The sequence below is a fragment of the Mustela nigripes genome, chromosome 14 (genome assembly GCF_022355385.1).
Source record: "Mustela nigripes isolate SB6536 chromosome 14, MUSNIG.SB6536, whole genome shotgun sequence".
NCBI classification, from domain to species: Eukaryota; Metazoa; Chordata; class Mammalia; order Carnivora; family Mustelidae; genus Mustela; species Mustela nigripes.
The window spans coordinates 50,940,511-50,962,411 of NC_081570.1; the positions used below are offsets into that span (position 1 = coordinate 50,940,511).

Sequence of the window (21,901 nt, forward strand, 5' to 3'; positions counted from 1 at the left end):
GGGGGAGGGGAACCGCAATAAAATCCTATTCCCCCCAGCCAAAGGACCAAGAGAGGGGCAGCACTGTGAAATAGAAGAGTTCTCTTTCTTCCCTCATTTCTTTCTTTCTTTCTAAAGATTATTTATTTGACAGAGAGTGAGAGCGCACAGGCTCACAAAAGCACTAGCAGGCAGAGAGGGAGAGAGAGAAGCAGGCTCCTCACTGAACGAGGACCCCAACACGGGGCTCGATCCCAGGACCCCAGGTCCACGACCCAAGCTGAAGGCAGATGTGTAACCAACCGAGCCACTCAGGCACCCCAGCAAAACAGAAAAGTTTTAGACAACAACCACTCTACTTCAGCCAAACACTGTATGAAAAACTGTGGGCCCACCAATACCTACACAAACAAGGCCAAATGGACAGCTAGACTTCACCCTCTCAAAGTTGTAACAAGGCATCCAACGCTCCCCACCAAGCATGGATTCAAAGAAGTCAGAGTAGGGAACGAGGATTTTCATATCTATTAGGAGCTATGAGCCTCTCACCTCCACAGTGTCAATGGAGACCATGTAGGGGCATCTACTCATTCAGTAATAACAAGGTACTTCTTCCTCTTACTGTTGGGATAGCATATGAGGCGGTCTATATAATATAATACAATAAAGGGTAAAGGGATGGAAAGGTACATAAGATTTCTAGACTTCACTCAAACTGTTAAAGTGTCAACACTAGTTTTGTGATAAGTTATGTAAATATAATACCTAAGCAACCACTAAAAAAGCTATACAAAGATAATGCACTCAGTCAGACTGCAGATAATCAAAATGGAAATCTAAAAAAATGTTCAGATAACTCAGAGGGAAATTGGAAAAAGAAAACAGAAAAAAAAAAAACAGGGACACCTGGGTAGCTCTGTCAGTTAAGCATCTGCCTTCATCTCAGGTCATGATCTCAGGGTCCTGGGATCAAGCCCCATGTCAGGCTCCCTACTTAGCAATGAGTTCACTTCTCCCTCTCTCTCTATGATCTCTCTCTCTCTCTCAAATAAATTAATTTAAAAAAAACAGAACAAAAAATAAAATGGCAGAATAAAGCCCTAGCAAAATAATAATAATAATAATAATATTAAATTTAAATGTCTCCATACATCAATTAAAAGAGAACAGCAGAATGGTATGACCCACCTGTATGGTGTACAAAAAATTCACCTCTAATAAGACAATATAAGGAAGTTGAAAATAGAAGAATGGATAAAGATGTACCATACATACATTAATCAAAAGAATTCTGAAGTGGCTATATTAAAATCAGACCTTGGGGGCCTGGATGGCTCAGTTGGTTAAGCAACTGCCTTCAGTTCAGGTCATGTTCCCGGAGTCCCAGAATCGAGTCCCGTATCAGGCCCCCAGCTCCACAGGGAGTCTGCTTCTCCCTTGGACCTCCTCCCCTTTCATGCTCTCTCTCACCGTCTCTCTCTCAAATGCATAAATAAAATCTTTAAAAAATTAAAAAATAAAATCAGACCTCAGAGCAAAGTAAAGTATTAGATAAAAAGGGACATTATCTGATAACAGCTATGATCCAACAAGAAGACTCAGGAATCTTCCCCCACCCCCTTAAGATTTATTTATTTATTTATTTATTTGACAGAGAGAGAGAGAGAGAGAGAGAGATCACAAGTAGGCAGAGAGGCAGGCAGAGGGGGGGGGGGAAGCAGGCTCCCCGCTGAGCAGAGAGCCTGATTTGGGGCTCGATCCCAGGCCCCTGGGATCACGACCCAAGCTGAAGGCAGAGGCTCAACCCATTGAGCCACATACTCAGGCACCCCTGAAGACACAGCAATCTTAAAGGTGTATGTATTAAACAGCTATAATTATGTGAAAAATTAAGAGAACTGAAAGGAAAAATAAGATAAAATCTACAATTAAAACTGGAAACTTCAAAACCTCTCTCTCAACAACTGATAGATAACTGGACAGAAAACCAATGAGGATATGGTAAAACTCAACAGTACCATCAACCAACAGGATTTAACTGACATTTATAGGACAGTCTGCCTAATAGCAATAGAATAAACACACTTTTCAAAAGCCCAAAAAGCATATACCAAGACAGACCATATCCTAAGCCATAAAACAAACCTCAACAATTGTAAAAGAACTGAAATCACAGTCTGTTCTTTGACCGTAATATAAACAAATTAAAAATTAGCAACAGAAAGGTAACAGGAAAATCTCCACTTAGGAAATGAACAATATACTTCCAAATAAACCATGAATTGTAAAAGTCTGAAAAGTGAAATTTAAAAAATACATTGAACTAAATGAAAATATAACATAACAAAATTTGCAGGATGAAGGATATGCAGATAAAAAACACAGATACTACTTCACACCCATTATGATGGCTATTATAAAAAAATAGAAAACAAGTATAGGAGAGGATATAAAGAAATCAGAAGCCTTTCAAATGTTCCCAAAATAATCATACCAAAAAATAGAATTCCATATGATGTAATTCCAAGTCTAGGTATTCCACCCAATAACTGCAAATAGGACTCAAACAGACACTTGTACACTCGTGTTCACAGCAGTGATACACCAACAGCCAAAACATGGAAACAACATGTCCATCAACAGATGAATGGATCAACAAAATGTGGTATACACATACCATGGTATATTATTGAGTCTTAACATGGACAACCCTCTGAAGAAATGCTAAGTGAAATAAACCAGAGACAAAAAAAACAAGTATTATATGACCGCACTTTATAGGGTATATAGAACAGACAAATTTATAGAACAGAACAGAGGTTACTGGGGACTGGGATGAGGGGGCAACTGGGAGTTACTGCTTAAAGGGTCTACAGAGTTTCAGTTTCGGATAATGAAAAATTTCTGGAAATGGACAGTGGTGATGTATAGTGGGGGTGATAATTACATAATATTGTGAATATACTTAATGCCACTGAATTATAGACTTAGAAATTGTTAAAATAATAAATTTTGTTACATATATTTTACCACAATATAGAAAGATAGATAGATAGATAGATAGGCAGACAGATAGATTGAAGTGAACTTTTTTAAAAAAATTTTTAGGTCATGTTTCTCTGCCCAAGTATTATTTCTAGGGCAGCATACTTTTCAGGATTCAAAGTGTCACAAATGAATATTCAATGAAAATAATGACAAAAGCTGGGAGTCCTTTCATATATCTAATTCAAAATTAATCTTTCCTCAAAGAATGACCAACCATACATGAGTAAGTCTTAGGGAAGGGAAGGAAGCTGTGACTTTCTTAAAAATACCAAAAAACAATCTTGTTTCCCAAATTCACACAGGTTACTGGCTTTCTAGAGGCGGTGTTAGCTAGACCTGGATCACAGAATCAAGTTTGCTACAACTACCTCCCCTCCCTCTGATGCCCAACAGAGACAGCTGCTTGGGTTAGTCTTGGAATGTGGTGATGAGCTGATTATAACTATAAATTATTTTGCAAGACTCCAAGGAAAGATCCTGTATTTACTGATCCAAGGGAAGAGATTACAACATGATTTTCTAGAAGACTGTGGCTGGGGGACACCTGGGTGGCTCAGTCAGTTGAGCAGCTGCTTTCAGCTTAGATCATGATCCCAGGGTCCTGGGACCAAGTCCTGCATCGGCTCCTTGCTTGCCAGGGAGCCTAGCTTCTCCCTCTGCTTGTGCTCTCTCTCTGACAAGAAAGTAAATAAAATCTTTTGGAAAAAAAAAAAAAAAAAGAGCATGGCTGGGCTGTAAGCAGGGTTAAAGGGTGATGAGAAGCAATAGTGAAGCACTACTGAACCTCTAACAGGCAACGTTACCACACTTTCTTCAACAATCATTTGTGTTGGGATTTGGAGGACATATTTAGTGTTAAGATCTCTTTCAATCCTTTCTGGTGTACCATCAAAATTCTGGTATTTGACAGAGGTTGTTTTGGGCTAGGGATGGGAGGTTAACAGGTGACAGATGAGGAGTTTCTTTCTGAGGTGATGAAATGTTCTAATGACTGTGGGGATGGTTACATACATCTGTGAATACATTAAATCCACTGATTTGTAAATTAAATGGGTTAATTATTCGGTGTGTGATTCAAACTCCAATAAAGCTGTTAAAAAAAAGTTAAACCAGAATCTAATCAGTTAGAGGAAATATGAATGATAGAGAAATGAGTCTATAAGGAGGAAATTTCAAAAAAGTTGAACCAGAATCCTAGTCAGCTACAGGGAATGAAGGAGCTAGAGAAACAAATCTATAAGGAAGCAAACATAAAATCCAAAAAAAACGGGCAATTATATTAGGCAACTAATTCAATTTTCTCAATAATCTCAATGGCATAAAAACAAAGTTAGAAGTTGGGGGAGGAAGAAACTAGATTTTATTTTTGTTTTAGCACAATGAGCTAAAACCAAATGCTATCGGTGGATTTTATGTGGAACTCCATTTGAATAAAGCAACTATAAAGAGATATTTATGAGATAATCAAGGAAATTTAGCAGTTACTGGATATTAGATGATACCAATGAATTACTGTTAATTTTGGTTAAGTGTGATAACAGCGTTGTTGTTAAGTAAGAAAATATCAATGGTTATACTTGTCTTTCTATTTCTAAGTATGTTTAAAGATTCCTAAAAGTTAAAAATACTTTATCAAAGAGAATACAAGAAGACAAATTGATGTCAGCAAGCTCTGACAATCCTTTGAAGGAACTGTGTTGCAAAGAAGAGCAAAGAAATACAGAAGGCTGGGGACAGGTAGAAAAGTAGGGCAAAACAGGATTTTTTTAAATGGGAGAAATAACAGCATGTCTGTATACTCATGGGAATGACTGGGTAAATAGGGAGGAAAGGTGATAAAGGAGAAGGGAGAATTACTAAAGGGGTGCATTTCAATAACTGAGCCAAGCAGGGACTGACTCATCCCTCCGCTTGTCCACGAGTGGTTCACCTAGAGTCACAGGTGTACAGGTAGACTACATGGGTACAGATGACAACTGGTGAATACACATGGTGGTAGGAGTATGTGGATGTTCTTTTCTGACTTGCTTCAATTTTCACAAGTGCAATATGAAGCCAAATTATGTGAGAAGTAAAAATGGGGAAAAAGCGATTAGGGGTTAAGAGTAGGAGGCACGAAATAAGCAAACTGTAACAGTGGGGAAATGAATGAACTGGGAAAACATACTATCTGCCTGGAAATGTTAAAGCCTCCATGAGTGAACGCTCATAAACCGAGGAAGACCAGTCATTAGGATTATGTTTTTCTCCAGCCACACTCAGCTGCCCAAGTGCAGAGTGGGATTTTGAACAGCACTGAGGTTGTGCCAGTGAAATGAGAAGTTAAGGAATTCAAGGTTACATGCAAGAGAGTCGTTACAATGATCATCAAATAATTTAAGTTTGGTAAGGAGAGAAAAGAAAACATGAAAGTGTGAGGAGCAGGAAAAAGTCAGTAGGACCATGGATTCTAGGTTTTGGGGGTGAAGGACAGTTGGAGTCGGATACCAGAATAAGACAGGCACCTGGCTGGCTTAATCAGGGAGCATGCGACTGACTCTTGATCTCAGGGTCATGAGTTCAAGCCCCACACTGGGTGTGGAGCCTACTTAAATAAAAACAAATTTTAAGAAGGATACCAGAACAAGAGAGCAAGAAAGGTAAGAAGCAGTAGCCAGAGAGTAAGAAACATAAAACTGAGATTATAGAGGGGTCACGATTATTTATAGTGGCCAAATCTAGGGCATGACTACAGAAGTGAGTGGCTGAGGTATAACACAGGACATAGAATATCAGTATAAAAAAGGAGTTCAAGACTCTGAGAGGGTATTAAAAGGATCACCTCCAGGTACACTGAAATCACCTACAAATGCATGTATTCTAAAACTTCTGCAATCAATGTGTTACTGTTGTTAAATGTAAACTCCATCTTTAAAATTTTTAATAATGCAAACATTATAAACATGTTATCACAAGGTAATCAAACTATTATGTTCTGGCATACAATGTATTTTAATAACTGGTATCCTTTCTTATCTGAATGAAGAAATGTTAATATATAACTCTACCCAAGTCACTCCTTTTTTTTTTTTTAAGATTTTATTTATTTATTTGACAGTGATTGATCACAAGTAGGCAGAGAGAGAGAGGGGGAAAGCAGACTCCCTGCTGAGAAGATGCAAGGCTCAATCCCAGGCCCCCGAGATCATGACCTGAGCCGAAGGCAGAGGCTTAACCCACTGAACCACCCAGGTACCCCTACCCAAGCCACTCTTAATTACTTTTTTAGTTTTTGACAAATGGATGTATATTTCTAATTCATATTCTTACTATAACTAGTAAGTACCAGTTTTTTTATCAAAATTGATTATCCTGGAGCACCTAGGTGGCTTGATTTCTACACAGCTCATGACCTCAGGGTCAAGAGCCCTCGCAGGAGCTAGCTTAGGATTTTCTCTCTCCCTCTCCCTCTTCCTCTCCTCTACCCACTTCCCCCAAACCCCACTCCCCACCCACTCAAGCTTTCTCTCTAAAATTCATTATCCTCACATGCCAGTTCCCTTAATAAGAACACATATGCTTATGATTCTGACACAGTAACTGGTTAAGGCAATGATTCACTACCTATATATTCCCTTCTATAAAAGGGGACAGAAAATACTACAAATCTACGTAATTATTTAGTATTTCCTTCAGTACATATTCCCAGAATAGATTCTTAAATTTTCCTGTAATGAATCACCTTGGATCCGGGGAGTCTTCACTATAAAATTCCAGAGTTGATAAATCCTGAAGGTAGAGTTTCAGAGTTGACTAGGAAATCAACACCTGCATTACACCTCCTAACCCAACTCAAATTTCAGGAAAGACAAGGGTGGCAACAAATAACATTATGAGACTAGTGACGGAACCCAATCCACTGGCTCATCTTTGTACTATTTTTTCATAGCCTCATCAGTAACATGCCAGTTAACATCCCATATTTTAAAGATGTTACTTACTGTGGTATGATGGGATATATTGCCAACAACGTTGAGGTTTTTGAGCAGTTGAGGAGAACCGCTGTATTGTCCAGAGATTTGCTTCCTGACTTCAGCAGCCACAGTTCTATAACAAAGAAAGTAAATATTTTATTTAAAAAGAAAATAACCATGTTTAAAATGGAGGCAAACTAAGTATATTAAATATTCATTTAAAAACCAACAAAATCTTGGGGCGCCTGGGTGGTTCAGTGGGTTAAAGCCTCTCCTTTCAGCTCAGGTCATGATCCCAGGGTCCTGGAATCGAGTCGCGCATTGGGCTCTCTGTTCAGCAGGGAGCCTGCTTCCTTTCCTCTCTCTCTGCCTACCTGTGATCTCTGTCTGTCAAATAAATAAAATCTTTTTTTAAAAATTAAAAAAATAAAAACCAACAAAATCTCAAGAGTATCAACAGGGCCATAAATTCATAAAATACTTCAGTAAATACTGCCTATAATACAGTAGAATATCTTATGCTGATGTCACAAAAGTGACAGCCAACTTACAGAAGGCTTTTTTTGTATCTGGCATTTCAGGAAACATACGGTAGCTTTCAACACAGCAGGAAGCTATAATAAGACATATATATATGTATATATGCATATATACACACACATATATACATATGTATATATACATTTGTACATATATATTAAAATGTACATATCTTAAGGATATAAAATTCTAAAATATTTATAAACAAAGAATTAGGAGGAAAAAACTCCTTCTTTTCTAATATCACTAGCTCCTCATTCATGCCTCAGAAAACTATCTCTTAATTTTACTTAACTAGTAGAAATCATCCTTAATACTCTGGCATTAATGGCTTTCCATAATCTGACCCTAATCACCTTTCTAGCCTTGCATGTCCTTTCCCACATTCTTGTGAGTGAATATAAATTGCTTCCCACAAAGATATTTCTCTCCTATACTCACAAATTCAATTCTTAACTAGTTTTAGGCTAAACTCAAATACCAAGACATGTATACAAACATCTTAGCTCATCCCAACTAAAAATAATACCACCCTTCATTAAAACTCTTAGAGCATTTATAATCTAATGCATTTTCCTCCTTCCTAGTTATTTTTCCACATTTTATGTAGCTCTATATAAACAGGAGGCAGCGGTTTCATTCATCAATGTTTTTCCTAAAATACTGAACATGCAACACTCAAAACAGGTGACTGGTTATGAAATATACAGTATTACTGAAGTAATGAAATAATACTGCATATTATGTATTATTACTGTATGTTATAAAATATACAGTATTACTGAAGTATAAATGAAGTAAAACACAAAAGCATTACCACAATACAACAGATTAAGTTTATTTCAATTAGGATTAGAGTTTAAAAGTTTCATCACTTCAAGCTAACCCTTGGGGGCATACTAGTATTTCAAATTTATTTGCATAGCATTTCTAAAACAAAAATATTTTAGAAATTCAAATGACTTCATACCTCATCAGTATCCATATTCCTTATATTTCACAAAACTATAAAACAAAATATTCAATGAGTCCCAAATCCTGTAACTAATAACTTCCTCACATTACTATCACTTTTATTAAATAGAAATTATAATTCAAAAAAAAGAAATTACAACTCAAGAACACAAAATAAACACCACCATCCACAGATTTTGTGCAATTCTTTTTCTGTAGTCAGTATCTAACCTCTACACTATGATCACTGTCTGTCCACTTCTTTATTTTATAAAATTAGCCTTCTGGAATTTTTTACTCTTTTCCAAAAACTGAACCCTACTTTCTCCTATCATTCTACTGCAAATAAATTAAAATAGGTCTAATGACCTAGTTTCCGGGACAGCCTGATACTTTCTGCAGTGTTATCAAGCCAGAGTCGGAATTCAGAGCCCTAAACATCTTCATCCAAATCTCCAGCTGAATTTCTGAACAATCTCATTTTTCAAAAATTATCCAGATTTGTGATACAATCTTTTCCCCCACCTTCTCTTTCAGACCTCCTTTCATTTTTCATGTTCAACCATTCCACACATATTTACTGAGCCATATTTTTATTTTTTAAGATTTTATTTATTTATTTATTTATTTGACAGACAGAGATCACAAGTAGGCAGAGAGGCAGGCAGAGAGAGAGGAGGAAGCAGGCTCTCTGCCGAGCAGAAAGCCCGATGTGGGGCTCGATCCCAGGACTCTGGGATCATGACCTGAGCCGAAGGCAGAGGCTTTAACCCACTGAGCCACCCAGGCGCCCCCTGAGCCATATTTTTTGAGCTTATTACTCAATTAGAAAATTTTGATACAAAGGTAAAAAAAAGTAAGTCTCAAGATACTGATTTAGCTCAGCTTTTTTAAATGGGTGCTTTTATGTACTTTAGACCATTTCTGTGTTTTATAAAACGCTAACCTATTATTCATAATTACTAAAACCTAGAAGTTTATCCTTCAACAGGTAAATGCATATACAAACTGAGGTACCTCCATACAATGCAATATTATTCAGCAATAAAGAGAAATACGTTATTAAGCCACAGAAGATAGGGAGGAACCTTGAAAGAATACTGCAAGTGAAAGAAGCCATTCTGAAAATCCTGTGGATGATTCCAACTGTATGACGTTCTGGAAAAGGCAAAACTATAAAACCAATTAAAACAAAAAAAAACAGAGTTGTCAGGGTTAGAGCGGGGGAGGAAAAGGAAGGGATAAGTAAGTAGTGTAGAGGGAATCTTTAGGGCAATGATTTACTCTGTATGATTCTATAATGGTAAGCAGATGTCCTTATGCATCTGTCAAAACCAACAGAATGAACAACACAAAAATAAACCCACTGTAGTCCATGGACTGTCATTAATAATAATATATCCATATATATCCATCAATTATAAAATGTACCACACTAATGCAGGACATTAATAATAAGGGAGGGGCACCTGGGTAGCTCAGTGGGTTAAAGCCTATGCCTTCCCCTCAGGTCATGATCTCAGGGTCCTGGGATCAAGCCCCACATCGGGCTCTCTGCTCAGTGGGGAGTCTGCTTGCCCCTTTCTCTCTGCCTGCCTCTCTGCCTACCTGTGATCTCTGTCTGTAAAATAAATAAATAAAATCTTTAAAAAAAAAACAAATAAATAAGGGAAACTTGCTGGGGAAGCATATATGGGAAATCTCTGTACTTTCCACCAGATGTGAAAAGACAAGAAAGTTCACTGCAGTTTGGGATTCCCCTTGGGCCTTTTATGCATTTGTTTTGTTTTGTTTTGTTTTTAAGATTTTACTTATATATTTGAGACAGAGAAGGAGCGGGCAGGACCAGAGGGAGAAAGAGAAGTAGATTCTGCACTGAGCAGGGAGCCCGATGTTGGACTTCATCCTGGGACTCCAGGATCACAATGTGAGCCGAAGTCAGACACTTAATGAACTGAGCCACCCAGGGGCCCCTCCCCCTGGGCCTTTTAATGAAGCCTATATACTGTGTGTTCTTTATTGCGTTTAAAGGCCTTAAAATCTCCTGATCCTTTTGTCAAGACTTAGATGAGAATATGAAAAAGCTTTTTCACAAAGAGATGTAGAATAAATATTCTAGACTATGTCTATGTCTCTTTATGTGTCTCTTCCTCAGGGCTACTCAACTCAGTCTACCAACCTCCGCATTATCTCATTGTTTCTGGGGCTAAACCATGAGTTATCAGAATTTCATCAAATTCAAGATGTCATTAATTATTAAGACCTGCCATTACTTCATGCACAGCTAATAGAGAAAAACCTTGCCAATTAACCACCATAACATCAATTATTTGGAACACCTATCCTGATTTCAGAAAATGTTAAGCAGTGAAACTTAAAATAAATGAAATATGATTACCTCAAAAGACATGGTAACAAAGACATACAACAAAAGATAATCCCCATGCTACAAATATTTGTCTTATTTCTACATTACATAATTTCCCAAAAAAAGAAAATTAGTAATAATTTCAAAATAAAAAGCATTTCTAAAATGGGCTATAACAGCAATAAAAATGAAACAAGGGATGTATTTACACTGAATAGATGTATGAGAAGATTTCATGGAATGGTAGTGAGGAAATTTTCCCAAATGAAAAATAATATCTCTTAACCATACTATGGTCTAAAGTATGCAAGACAAAAAATATGATGAATATAGTTCCTGGTATTAGTTAAAATTCCTTATTAGACAGTAGTTCTTCCTTACACATGGGGAATAGTTCCAAAACCCCCACGCATGTCTGAAACTGCAGATTGTACCTAACCCCATCTATATCCTTTTTCCTGTATGACACACCTACCACAAAGTTTAATTTACAAATGAGGCAAAGTAAGAGAGTAACAACAATAACAGAGCCTTTATAACACTATACTGTAATAAAAGTTAAGTGAATGTGGTCCCTCAAAATACCTTATTATACTGTATTCACTCTTTTTCTTGTGATGATAGAAGATGAAAAAATGTCTATGTGATGAGGTGAAGTAAGGGGCATTAGTCTACTACTGAGAAGAGAGATGCTGAATCCGCAGGAAGAGGATCATCTGTTCCCTGACTGAGGTTCATCTCAGAAAGTGAAAACTGGATAACGAGGACTACTGTAGACTGCCTTTTCCCATATAATTTTTCCTACTCCAGGGCACCTGGGTGTTTCAGATAGTTAAGCATCTGTCTTCAGCTCACGTCATAATCCCAGGGTGCTGGGATGGAGCCTTGTGTTTAGGTCCCTGCTCAGCAGGGAGTCAGCTTCTCCTTCCTATACCCCTCCCCACCACTTGTGCTCTCTCTCACTTTCTCTCTCTCTCTCTCAAATAAATAAAACCTAAAAATAACAATAAAACAATAATTTTCCCTACTCCTGATGATAGCTCTATAGTAGGGAAATACAGGGAAGTCTTTTTTACATCTAATAATCTATTAATATTAACTGCAGGGGCACCTGGATGGCTCAGTCAGTTGGGAGTCTGCCTTCGTGCAGGTCATGATCTCAGGGTCCTGGGATCAAGCCCCACAACAGGATCTCTGCTCAGTGGGGAGTCTGCTTCTCCTTCAACTTCTACCACTCCCCTTGCTTGTGCATGTGTTCATGTGCTCTCTGTCAAATATAAATAAAATCTTTTAAAAAATATATTAACTGCAAAGTGGAAAGGGTAGGTCAAAAATTCCATAGTTACTTACACTCCTAAATTATAAGAGAATACCTTCTTCCACTCCCTAAAGAACATGATTTGTCTCCTTACCAACTCTCACCATTTCTACAAGCTCTCCCCCACCTCCCCACCCCCACCCCCCTGCCTTATGTCAATATGCATTACAATTTTCACAAAAGAATACACTAAGGCCATTCACCACAGGACATTGGAAATAACCAACAAAGGACTCACGTCATGAAGGAAATTCTATTCTATTTAATTTTTCCTCTACCCTCCTCCCACTTTCAGATGCCCCATTTAACCCATGATATCCAGAAAGACCAATCTGGGCCTCTCACATCTCTACTCATTCTTCATGGGACCAGAAATAAAACCTTAGTAAAGATGAGTAAGGAGAGGGGAGCCTTATAGAGCCTACTACCACTCTTGATGTTGGGGTCCTGAGTTCAAGCCACACGTAGAGCTTACTTAAAAAATAAAATAACTAATAACTAAATAAATAAATGTTAATTTAAAAGATAAGTAAGGAGAGTTCAAACAAAACAGAAGAGTGTGTACTTCTACTATAAAGTCACATAGCTGCAATGTACTATATCAAATAAGAAAATAAGATCTCTTGGAACTGTAACTGTTTACATATAAAATAGAAGTTAGGGAAGAAGTGAAGGGTAAGAGGATATACCATGGACTATACCAGGTAAGAGAATATATCAGAGACAAGGCAAAAAAGGGCTGGCTAAAAATCCCCAAAGGAAAAAGGGAAAGAAAGAACAGCTGATCAGTGCTATGACTATCCAAGCCCAAGACTGGTGACTGATGGGCTGAATCACAGCTCTACCACTGTGTCTAGCTGGCATTAAAGATAAAGAGAAGCAAAACAAAGAAAACAATAGATTAGAAAATAACAGATTAGAGGTGTGGAAGGAGGGACTATGGGCTTCTGCCACTTTGCTTGGGAGGACTCGAATTGACACCTGAAAACTTCAGGAAAACAGGATTTTCAAAGCTAATCATGAAAACATTTGTCATTGGAGTTAGTACTGTGACAAATGGCAGGAAGACAACATGGCTAAGAATCTGCAGAACTACGTTCCAAACTGTAGCATCATATCTCAGGATGATTTTTTTAAGCCAGAGTATGAGAAAGAGACAAATACAGATGGATTTCTGCAGTATGATGTGCTTAAAGCACTCAACATGGAAAAAATGATACCCACCATTTCCTGCTGGACAAAAAGCCCAAGACACTCACTATTACCAACAGACTCTGTAAATGCTAAGAATTCCCATATTAATCATCAAAGGCTTCCTTCTCTTTAACTATAAGCCCCTCGACACTCTATGGAACAGAAGCTACTTTCTGACCATTCTATACGAAGAATATAAAAGGAGGAGGAGTATAAAGCTCTACGAGCCTCCAGACCCCCAATGTACTTTGATGGCCACATGTAGTCCAGGTACATAAAGCCCAGAGAAGAAATGGAGACATAAGGTGGGAAACTTTACTGAGACAGAACAAAATCTGAAGAGGACCTCTTCTCCCAAGTATATGAAGATCGAATACAAGAACTAGCAAAGCAAAAGCGTTTGCAAATAACAACATAAAAATGGAGTGCCCTGAATCCTTTCTGGGATGAATACGAAACTCAAAGGAGTATCTTTAAGAACCTTAACCAAGATACAGCGTGGAGTTTAGTATGATGGCAGCTGTTGGTTCCTTTTCTCACACATGGTTTCCCCAATATGTGAAACAGTAAAGAGTTATCCATGCCAACAGATGGGAATTTACCTTGATAAGGTGTTCTCTCACGCTAAGGAGTGCAGATATACAGCACAGCTCACAAACAATGAGTCAGTTCCTCTAGACTAAAAATGGTCAACCTTTTCTGAGCAGGACCCAGAGGACAAAGTAAGGCTTACATTACAGGATATATGTAATCTATTGTGTTTGTATGTATGTGTCTGTGTATATGTAGGGTATATATGTGTGTGTGATGTGTGTGTATACATACACACATCAAATATCAAAAAGTAGTCACCTTAGATATAACGCCCGGTCATATTTTTCTACTTGTAATTTTTAAAAAATATTCATTACCATCTAGTACAGATGTCTACCTCCTGCAAATAAAGGCTTTACTAGCAGTAGCAGTGACATTGAATAAATCAATAATTTACCAGGAAAAAACAAAAACAATCTATTAAAGAAATGCAACATTGTGTCATCTACTAAGTATGATACTAAGTATGCCTAAAATGTTTACCCTGAATTAAATCAAACTGTACATCTACAGAGAACACTAGAACAGGCCGGTACCAAAGGAAGCAATCAGATAAAAACCAGAAGGCAGGTCATTATGCACCATAAGTCTTTTCAGCAAATCAGTGTCATGGATAAATAAATAAAGACAGTGGGCTAAGTTTTAGTGTTAAAAAAAAAAAAAAACAACAGACACATAAATCAATGGAACAGAATAGAGAGCCCAGAAATAGACCCTCAACTCTATGGTCAACTAATGTTAGACAAAGCAGGAAAGAATGTCCAATGGAAAAAAGATAGCCTCTTCAATAAATGGTGTTGGGAAAATTGGACAGCCACATGCAGAAAAATGAAACTGGACCATTTCCTTAGACCACACACGAAAATAGACTCAAAATGGATGAAGGATCTCAAAGTGAGAAAGGAACCCATCAAAATCCTTGAGGAGAACACAGGCTGCAACCTCTTCGACCTCAGCCATAGCAACATCTTCCTAGGAACATCGCCAAAGGCAAGGGAAGCAAGGGCAAAAATGAACTATTGGGATTTTTATCAAGATCAAAAGCTTTTGCACAGCAAAGGAAACAGTTAACAAAACCAAAAGACAACTGACAGAATGGGAGAAGATATTTGCAAATGACATATCAGATAAAGGGCTAGTGTCCAAAATCTATAAAGAACTTAGCAAACTCAACACCCAAAGAACAAATAATCCAATCAAGAAATGGGCAGAAGACATGAACAGACATTTCTGCAAAGAAGACATCCAGATGGCCAACAGACACATGAAAAAGTGCTCCATATCACTCGGCATCAGGGAAATACAAATCAAAACCACAATGAGATATCGCCTCACACCAGTCAGAATGGCTAAAATTAACAAGTCAGGAAATGACAGATGCTGGCGAGGATGCAGAGAAAGGGGAACCCTTTCTGTGGGAATGCAAGCTGGTGCAACCACTCTGGAAAACAACATGGAGGTTCCTCAAAATGTTGAAAATAGAACTACCCAATGACCCAGCAATAGCACTACTGGGTATTTACCCTAAAGATATAAACGTAGTGATCCAAAGGGGCATGTGCACCGGAATGTTTATAGCAGCAATGTCTACAATAGCCAAACTATGGAAAGAAACTAGATGTCCATCAACAGATGAATGGATAAAGAAGATGTGGTATATATACACAATGGAATCCTATGCAGCCATTAAGAGAAATGAAATCTTGCCATTTGCGACAACATGGATGGAACTAGAGCCTATCATGCTTAGCGAAATAAGTCAAGTGGAGAAAGACAACTATCGTATGATCCCCCTGATATGAGGAAGTGGTGATGAAACATGGGGGTTTAAGGGGGTAGGAGAAGAATCAGTGAAACAAGATGGGATTGGGAGGGAGACAAACCATAAGTGACTCTTAATCTCACAAAACAGACTGAGGGCTGCTGGGGGGAGGGGGGTTGGGAGAAGGGGGTGGAGTTATGGATACTGGGGAGGGTATACGCTATGGTGAGTGCTGTGAAGTGTGTAAACCTGGAGATTCACAGACCTGTACCCCTAGGGATAAAAATATATTACAGGTTTATAAAAAAGAAAAAAGAAAAAAATAATAAAAAACAAACAAACAAATAAACAAACAAAAAAGACTTCAGGCCAAAAAAAGTACAGTCTATTTAAAAGAAGGGGAAAAAGAAAAAATCTTAAAAGATATAACAAACTGTAATGAATGGTTCCTAATTAGATCCTGATTTGAACAAACCAGCTACAAAGGACATTTCTGGGGATAATGAGAAACCTGAACATGGACAGGTATTACATTATTAAGAATTATTGTTTTTTGTTTTTTTTTAATGTGTGATAACAGTATTACAGTAATGCAGGAAATGTCCTTATATATTAGAGATGCAAATGATGCCAGTAATTTAGCTTTAAACTCTTCAGTTATTATTATTCTACCTAAATGTACAAAACTAGCAAACTAATCATGGAGTACAGATGAGGCAAGTATTCTTCACAAAGTGTATCGTGTCCTCCAGAATGCCCTGCCTGATTATGTGTTCTGTTCCACTCAGGTTAGCTATGCCTCCTCTGTGCTTTCAAAGTACTCATGTGTATCCGTATACACTCAAGGAAACAGAGTTACCGGGGGCTCATTTAGACAGGCAGCAGACTGGCCAGACTGCTTTTCACCATGAACTAAGAACCTGGACTTGCTGACACAGAGTCTGATTACAGCAGCAGGAAAGTCCAATGCTTATAAATGTTCTCTTTGATATAAGCACATAAATTACAAAGCAGGTTCTTCTGGAATACTAACACAACCCTCAAATATGAAAGTATGGTGGAAGGGAAAATTTGAAAGTATGGTGGAAGGGAAAAGGAACAGTGAAGGATCAAGAACTTGGCTCTCATGTCTGGCACATTCTCACACTTCAGAGGTACCTTTGCAACCTCCTTGAGGAATTAGGGAGAACAAGGAAACTTTACTTCTGGAGTATGCTACGCTGGCTCCTGTTTTGTATAAATGTCTCAAGGCAGGTTAATTTCTGCCATTAAAGAAAATGTATAGTCTTTACCTCAACCTGGTAGCACTATCTAAAACTACCTGTTGTGAGGGCGCCTGGGTGGCTCAGTTGGTTAAGCAACTGCCTTGGGCTCAGGTCATGATCCCAGAGTCCCAGGACTGAGTCCCGCATCAGGCTCTCAGGTTCATCGGAGTCTGCTTTGCCCTCTGACCTTTTCCCCTCTCATGCTCTATCTCTCAAAAAAAAAAAAGAAATCTAAAAAAAAAAAAAAAAAAAAAAAACACCTCATTGTGAAAACCAAACAATATTATAGACATAGTATCTATCAAATTGTTTTGAAATCTACTTACCTATCTCCTTGAAAGAAACCAAGCAATAAAAGGGGGGACTTCATTTACCTTTGCACCCTCTACCAGAATGCCTGGCACATCCTGAGTACTTTAATAAATGTTTTCGAAGCTGGACTGAAAAAATGGGAATAGAGAAAAAAATCATAATTCTTCCCCAACCCCGGCCCCGGGAAAGTAGTTCAGAAAGAATGTTAGAATGGAACAACTGATGTGAGCTTCTTTTTTTTTTTTTTTTTTTTTTTAAAAAGATGTTTTTAGCCCAGAAAGCTCTTTTTTTTTTTTTTTAATTAATTTATTTATTTGACAGACAGAGATCACAAGTAGGAGAGATGCAGGCAGAGAGAGAGAGGAGGAAGCAGGCTTCCCGCCGAAGCAGAGAGCCCGATGCGGGACCCGATCCCAGGACCCTGGGATCACGACCTGAGCTGAAAGCAGAGGCTTTAACCCACTGAGCCACCCAGGCGTCCCTGATGTGAGCTTCTTAAGGACAGGACCTGCATCCCATTAATCTTTATATGCTCAGTATCTGAGACAATGGAGAGAGAGAAAGGAAGAAATGCAGACACAGATACAAGAGTGCAAAGAGAGAAAAGGAGATAGGGCAGAAGGATGAATTTGGAGACTACTCAATATATAAATCTTCCAAATGTCTTTTGTAAGTACAGTTGTTTCTAACTGATTGGGAAAGGCCAAGGAAGTATCCCTTTTTAACTATTACTGTCAAATAGGTAAATATTTGCTAAGGGGAAAAATCTGAATCCACAGAAGAATTCTAAATACATAACCATTTCTGAAAGAGCCTTGCTGACACATCATTATCCCATTTATTAAGTGAAACACAGAAACACAATGCTCCCCTATTCTACAAGAAACTCCTTTGAAACAAGATATATGATATGTTTACTTATCTCAAAGCAGTCTGTTATTTAACCTACCTGCAAAGGCTGGTTCCAGAACTATGTTCAAATTCTACAATTATGTAAACAAAGTTATTACAAGTAGCAGAGAATAAGATTTTCCAACATAGAGGAAAGACAAAGAAAATAAATCTATAAAGGAAGATATCTTTTTTTTTTTTTTTAAGTAGACTTCACACTCAATGTGGTGCTTGAACTCACAACCCTGAGATCAAAAGTCATATTCTCTACAGACTGAGCCAGCCAGGTGTCCCAGGAAGACATCCTGGGATAGAGCCCTGCATCGAGCCCTGCATCCGGCTCTCTGCTCAGCAGGGAGCCTGCTTCCTCCACTCTCTCTGCCTGCTGCTCTGCCTACTTGTGACCTCGGTCTCTGTGAAATAAATAAATAACATCTTTAAACAAAAGAAAAAAAAAAGTATGGGGTGCCTGGGTGGCTCAGTGGGTTAAGCCACTGCCTTCGGCTCAGGTTATGATCTCAGGGTCCTGGAATCGAACCCCACATCGGGCTCTCTGCTCAGTGGGGAGCCTGCTTCCCCACCCCCCACCTGCCTCTCTGCCTACTTGTGATCTCTCTCTCTGTCAAAAAAAAAAAAAAAAAAAAAGTAAACAAAAGGAATATATACCTGGCAATTAAAAAACACAAACCTCACAAAGAGGTAAAAACAAGAAATACATCTCTCTACCATCACCTATCCCCAGTCCTATTTCCTAAATGTAACCCCTTAATATTTTATCAGGTATCCTTCAAGAAAAATGTGTCTACTTTTTAATATTCATATGTGACATCATACAATAAAAAAAAACTTTTCTTGATACCTTACATTATAGACTTAATATATCTTGGGAATCACTCCATATCAGCACATAAAATTAATAATCCTCTAGCAATATTTATCAAGCATTTACAACTTATATGCCAGATACTGTATGTTAGATTTGTTATACACCATTTAATCCTCAGAAAAACTCTGTGAAGTAGGCATTTTAGAATCTTAAAGTATCAAGAGGTTAAGTTCAGATAACTAATAAGGAATAGAGCCAAGATCTGAACATAGAATCCCCACTCTTAAAAACTGCTCTCCAGCTTTCGATCTGCTACAGAGTTTAGAACATGGGTGAACCAGAACATATTTAACCAGCAGTCTCTATTAGTAGACATTTAGGCTATTTCTAGATTTGTAAAGATTATGACTGGAATGCAAGCTCCAAGAGAGATTTTTGTCTAAATCTAGAATTATGAATGGCCTTTATTTTTTCTTTTGGGCCTTCTGTATTCCAAATTTTCTGCAGCACCATATATTATGTTACAGTCAGAAAAAAAACCAGATATTTTTAGATAAACTTCAAAAATAAAGTAACTTTTCCAAGTTTATGAAAAATAGAGAGACAGAGTTTGAATTCAGATCCATAAAACTCCTAAGGCCTCTTTCCTTAGAAGCAAGTTTCCAAAGGTAAATGATTCTAGCTACAGTTCATATTAATGAGTTCTCTGTTCTTGAAAACCTAGCCTATGAGGTCAACTAAAGATACTCAGTGAAAATGTCTAGTGTATACACTAACATATTAATAGGAACACTGTAATTACAACCACCACCGCTGTTATGATCTGTTTCCTATCTTTCCGGGATGGCTAAATAAAACTTTCTTCTGAATCCCTGTCACTTGTTAAATTCTATAAGAATTCAGGTTCACAATGGGCCAGAAGCCACTAAAGGCCTAAGAAACAAAAACACAGAGAGGATGATTTGTGAAACCAAAGAACAGAAACAGTCTTTCTATATAACACACTTAACATTTAAGACATAATCCCTTTTTGGGAAGGATAAAGAAAAAAAGATGTCGATGACTCATGTATCCCATCTGACACAATTCTGGAATAACATTTTAGTCAAAAATTTAGAACGCTGTATGAAAGAGACGTGGATATCTCTATCACTCTGATCTAAAGCATCCCACCATATCTCAATTTCCTCAACAAAAACTTGGTAATAACATTGTTCCCAGTTCATGGAACATATTAACTTAAAACTACAGAAAAAAATAATTTAAAAATTTAGCATTTGGAAAAATTAAAACTGATCTAAAATTGCCAACCCAAATGAAAACTGGAAGGGGGAGAAAACCTCTTACTGTAAAAAGTCAATATTCCCAAAAAGAGATAAATTTATCTTCAATTCCACCCTACTTCATAAAAAAAGCACCAGAATCTCCCACAAACATATAAATTATATCTTGTATCCAATTAGTTGCTAAGTCCTGTCATTCTAACTCTGATATACTTCTCAAATCTTTGTCTTCTTCCCTTTACCACAGCATCTGCCTACAAACAGCATCATACTTAAGGGTGAAAGTCTGAATGGTTTTCTCCTTAGACTGGGGAGAAAGCAAGAATGTCTGCTCTTACTATTCAACACTGTACTAGAGGTTCTAGCTAGTGCACCACAAGGAAGGAAGGAAAGAAATGGAAACAGGGGTGCCTGGGTGGCTCAGTGGGTTAAAGCCTCTGCCTTTGGCTTAGGTCATGATCCTAGGGTCCTGGGATCGAGCCTCGTATTGGGCTCTCTGCTCAGTGGGGAGCCTGCTTCTCCTCTCTCTCTCTCTCTCTCTGCCTACTTGTGATTGCTGTTGTCAAATAAATAAATAATTTAAAAATCTTTTAAAAAACATTCTTTTAATTTTTTTTTAAAGATTTTATTTTTATTTATTTGAGAGAGAGACACTGAGAGAGAGCATGAGTGAGGAGAAGGTCAGAGGGAGAAGCAGATTCCCCGTGGAGCTGGGAGGCCGATGCAGGACTCGATCCCAGGACTCTGGGATCATGACCTGAGCCAAAGGCAGTCGTCCAACCAACTGAGGCACCCAGGCGTCCCTAAAAAGTTTTTTTAAAAAAGAAATGGAAACAAATTAAGGGCAATTCAGATGGAAAAGGAAGAAATAAACCTCTTTATTCACAGACAACATGATCCTGTAAGCAGGAATCGACAAAAAAACTACTAGAACTAATAAGTTCAGCAAAGGTAGAGGATGTAAGTTCAAAATCAACTATATCTCTATATACTAGCAGCTAAATATCAAAAATAATTTTTCAATTCCACCACGATAACATCAGAAACAATACTTAGAAACAGATTTAACAAAAGAAGTACAAAACTGGGGCGCCTGGGTGGTTCAGTCAGTTAAGTGTCTGTCTCTAGCTCAGGTCATGATCCTGGTGTCCTGGGATCAAGCCCTGCATCAGGCTGCCTGCCCAGTGGAGAGCCTGCTTTTCTCCCTCTCCCACTCCTCCTGCTTATGTTCCCTCTCTCGCTGTCTCTCTTTCTGTCAAATAAATAAATAAAATCTGTTAAAAAAAAAAAGATATGGTATTAGTGTTTAGACACATAGTTCAATGAAACAGAATGGAGTATGAAAAACTAAAGCCATTTATGGTCACCTGATTTTTGAAGGTACCAAGACAATTCAACCAGACAAGAATAGCCTCTGCAACAAAGAATGCTGCAACAGAACAGTCACATGCAAAGATGAATATAAAGACTTTTTTTATTTTTAAGTAACCTCACACCCAATGTGGGGCTTGAACTCACAACCCCAAGGTCAAAAGTTGCACGCTCCACTGACTGAGTCAGCCAGGCGCCCCATGAAAAATGAATTTAGATCTTCATCTCACATTATGCACAAAA

At 37.9% G+C, this 21,901-nt stretch overlaps 1 protein-coding gene and 1 pseudogene across 13 annotated transcripts in view; one reads left to right on the forward strand and one right to left on the reverse strand.

Annotated features, from left to right (window-relative positions):
• The window catches only part of DOCK7 (dedicator of cytokinesis 7), a 221,215-nt gene that overhangs the window by 185,108 nt on the left and 14,206 nt on the right, over positions 1 to 21,901 (reverse strand). For all 13 annotated transcript variants that reach the window (XM_059374958.1, XM_059374957.1, XM_059374955.1 and 10 more), the window contains exon 2: positions 7,008 to 7,113. In XM_059374958.1, coding sequence (XP_059230941.1) covers positions 7,008 to 7,113 — 106 coding nt within the window. The remainder of the gene's footprint in view (positions 1 to 7,007; positions 7,114 to 21,901) is intronic.
• Positions 13,180 to 13,772, forward strand: LOC132001537 (nicotinamide riboside kinase 1-like; annotated as a pseudogene).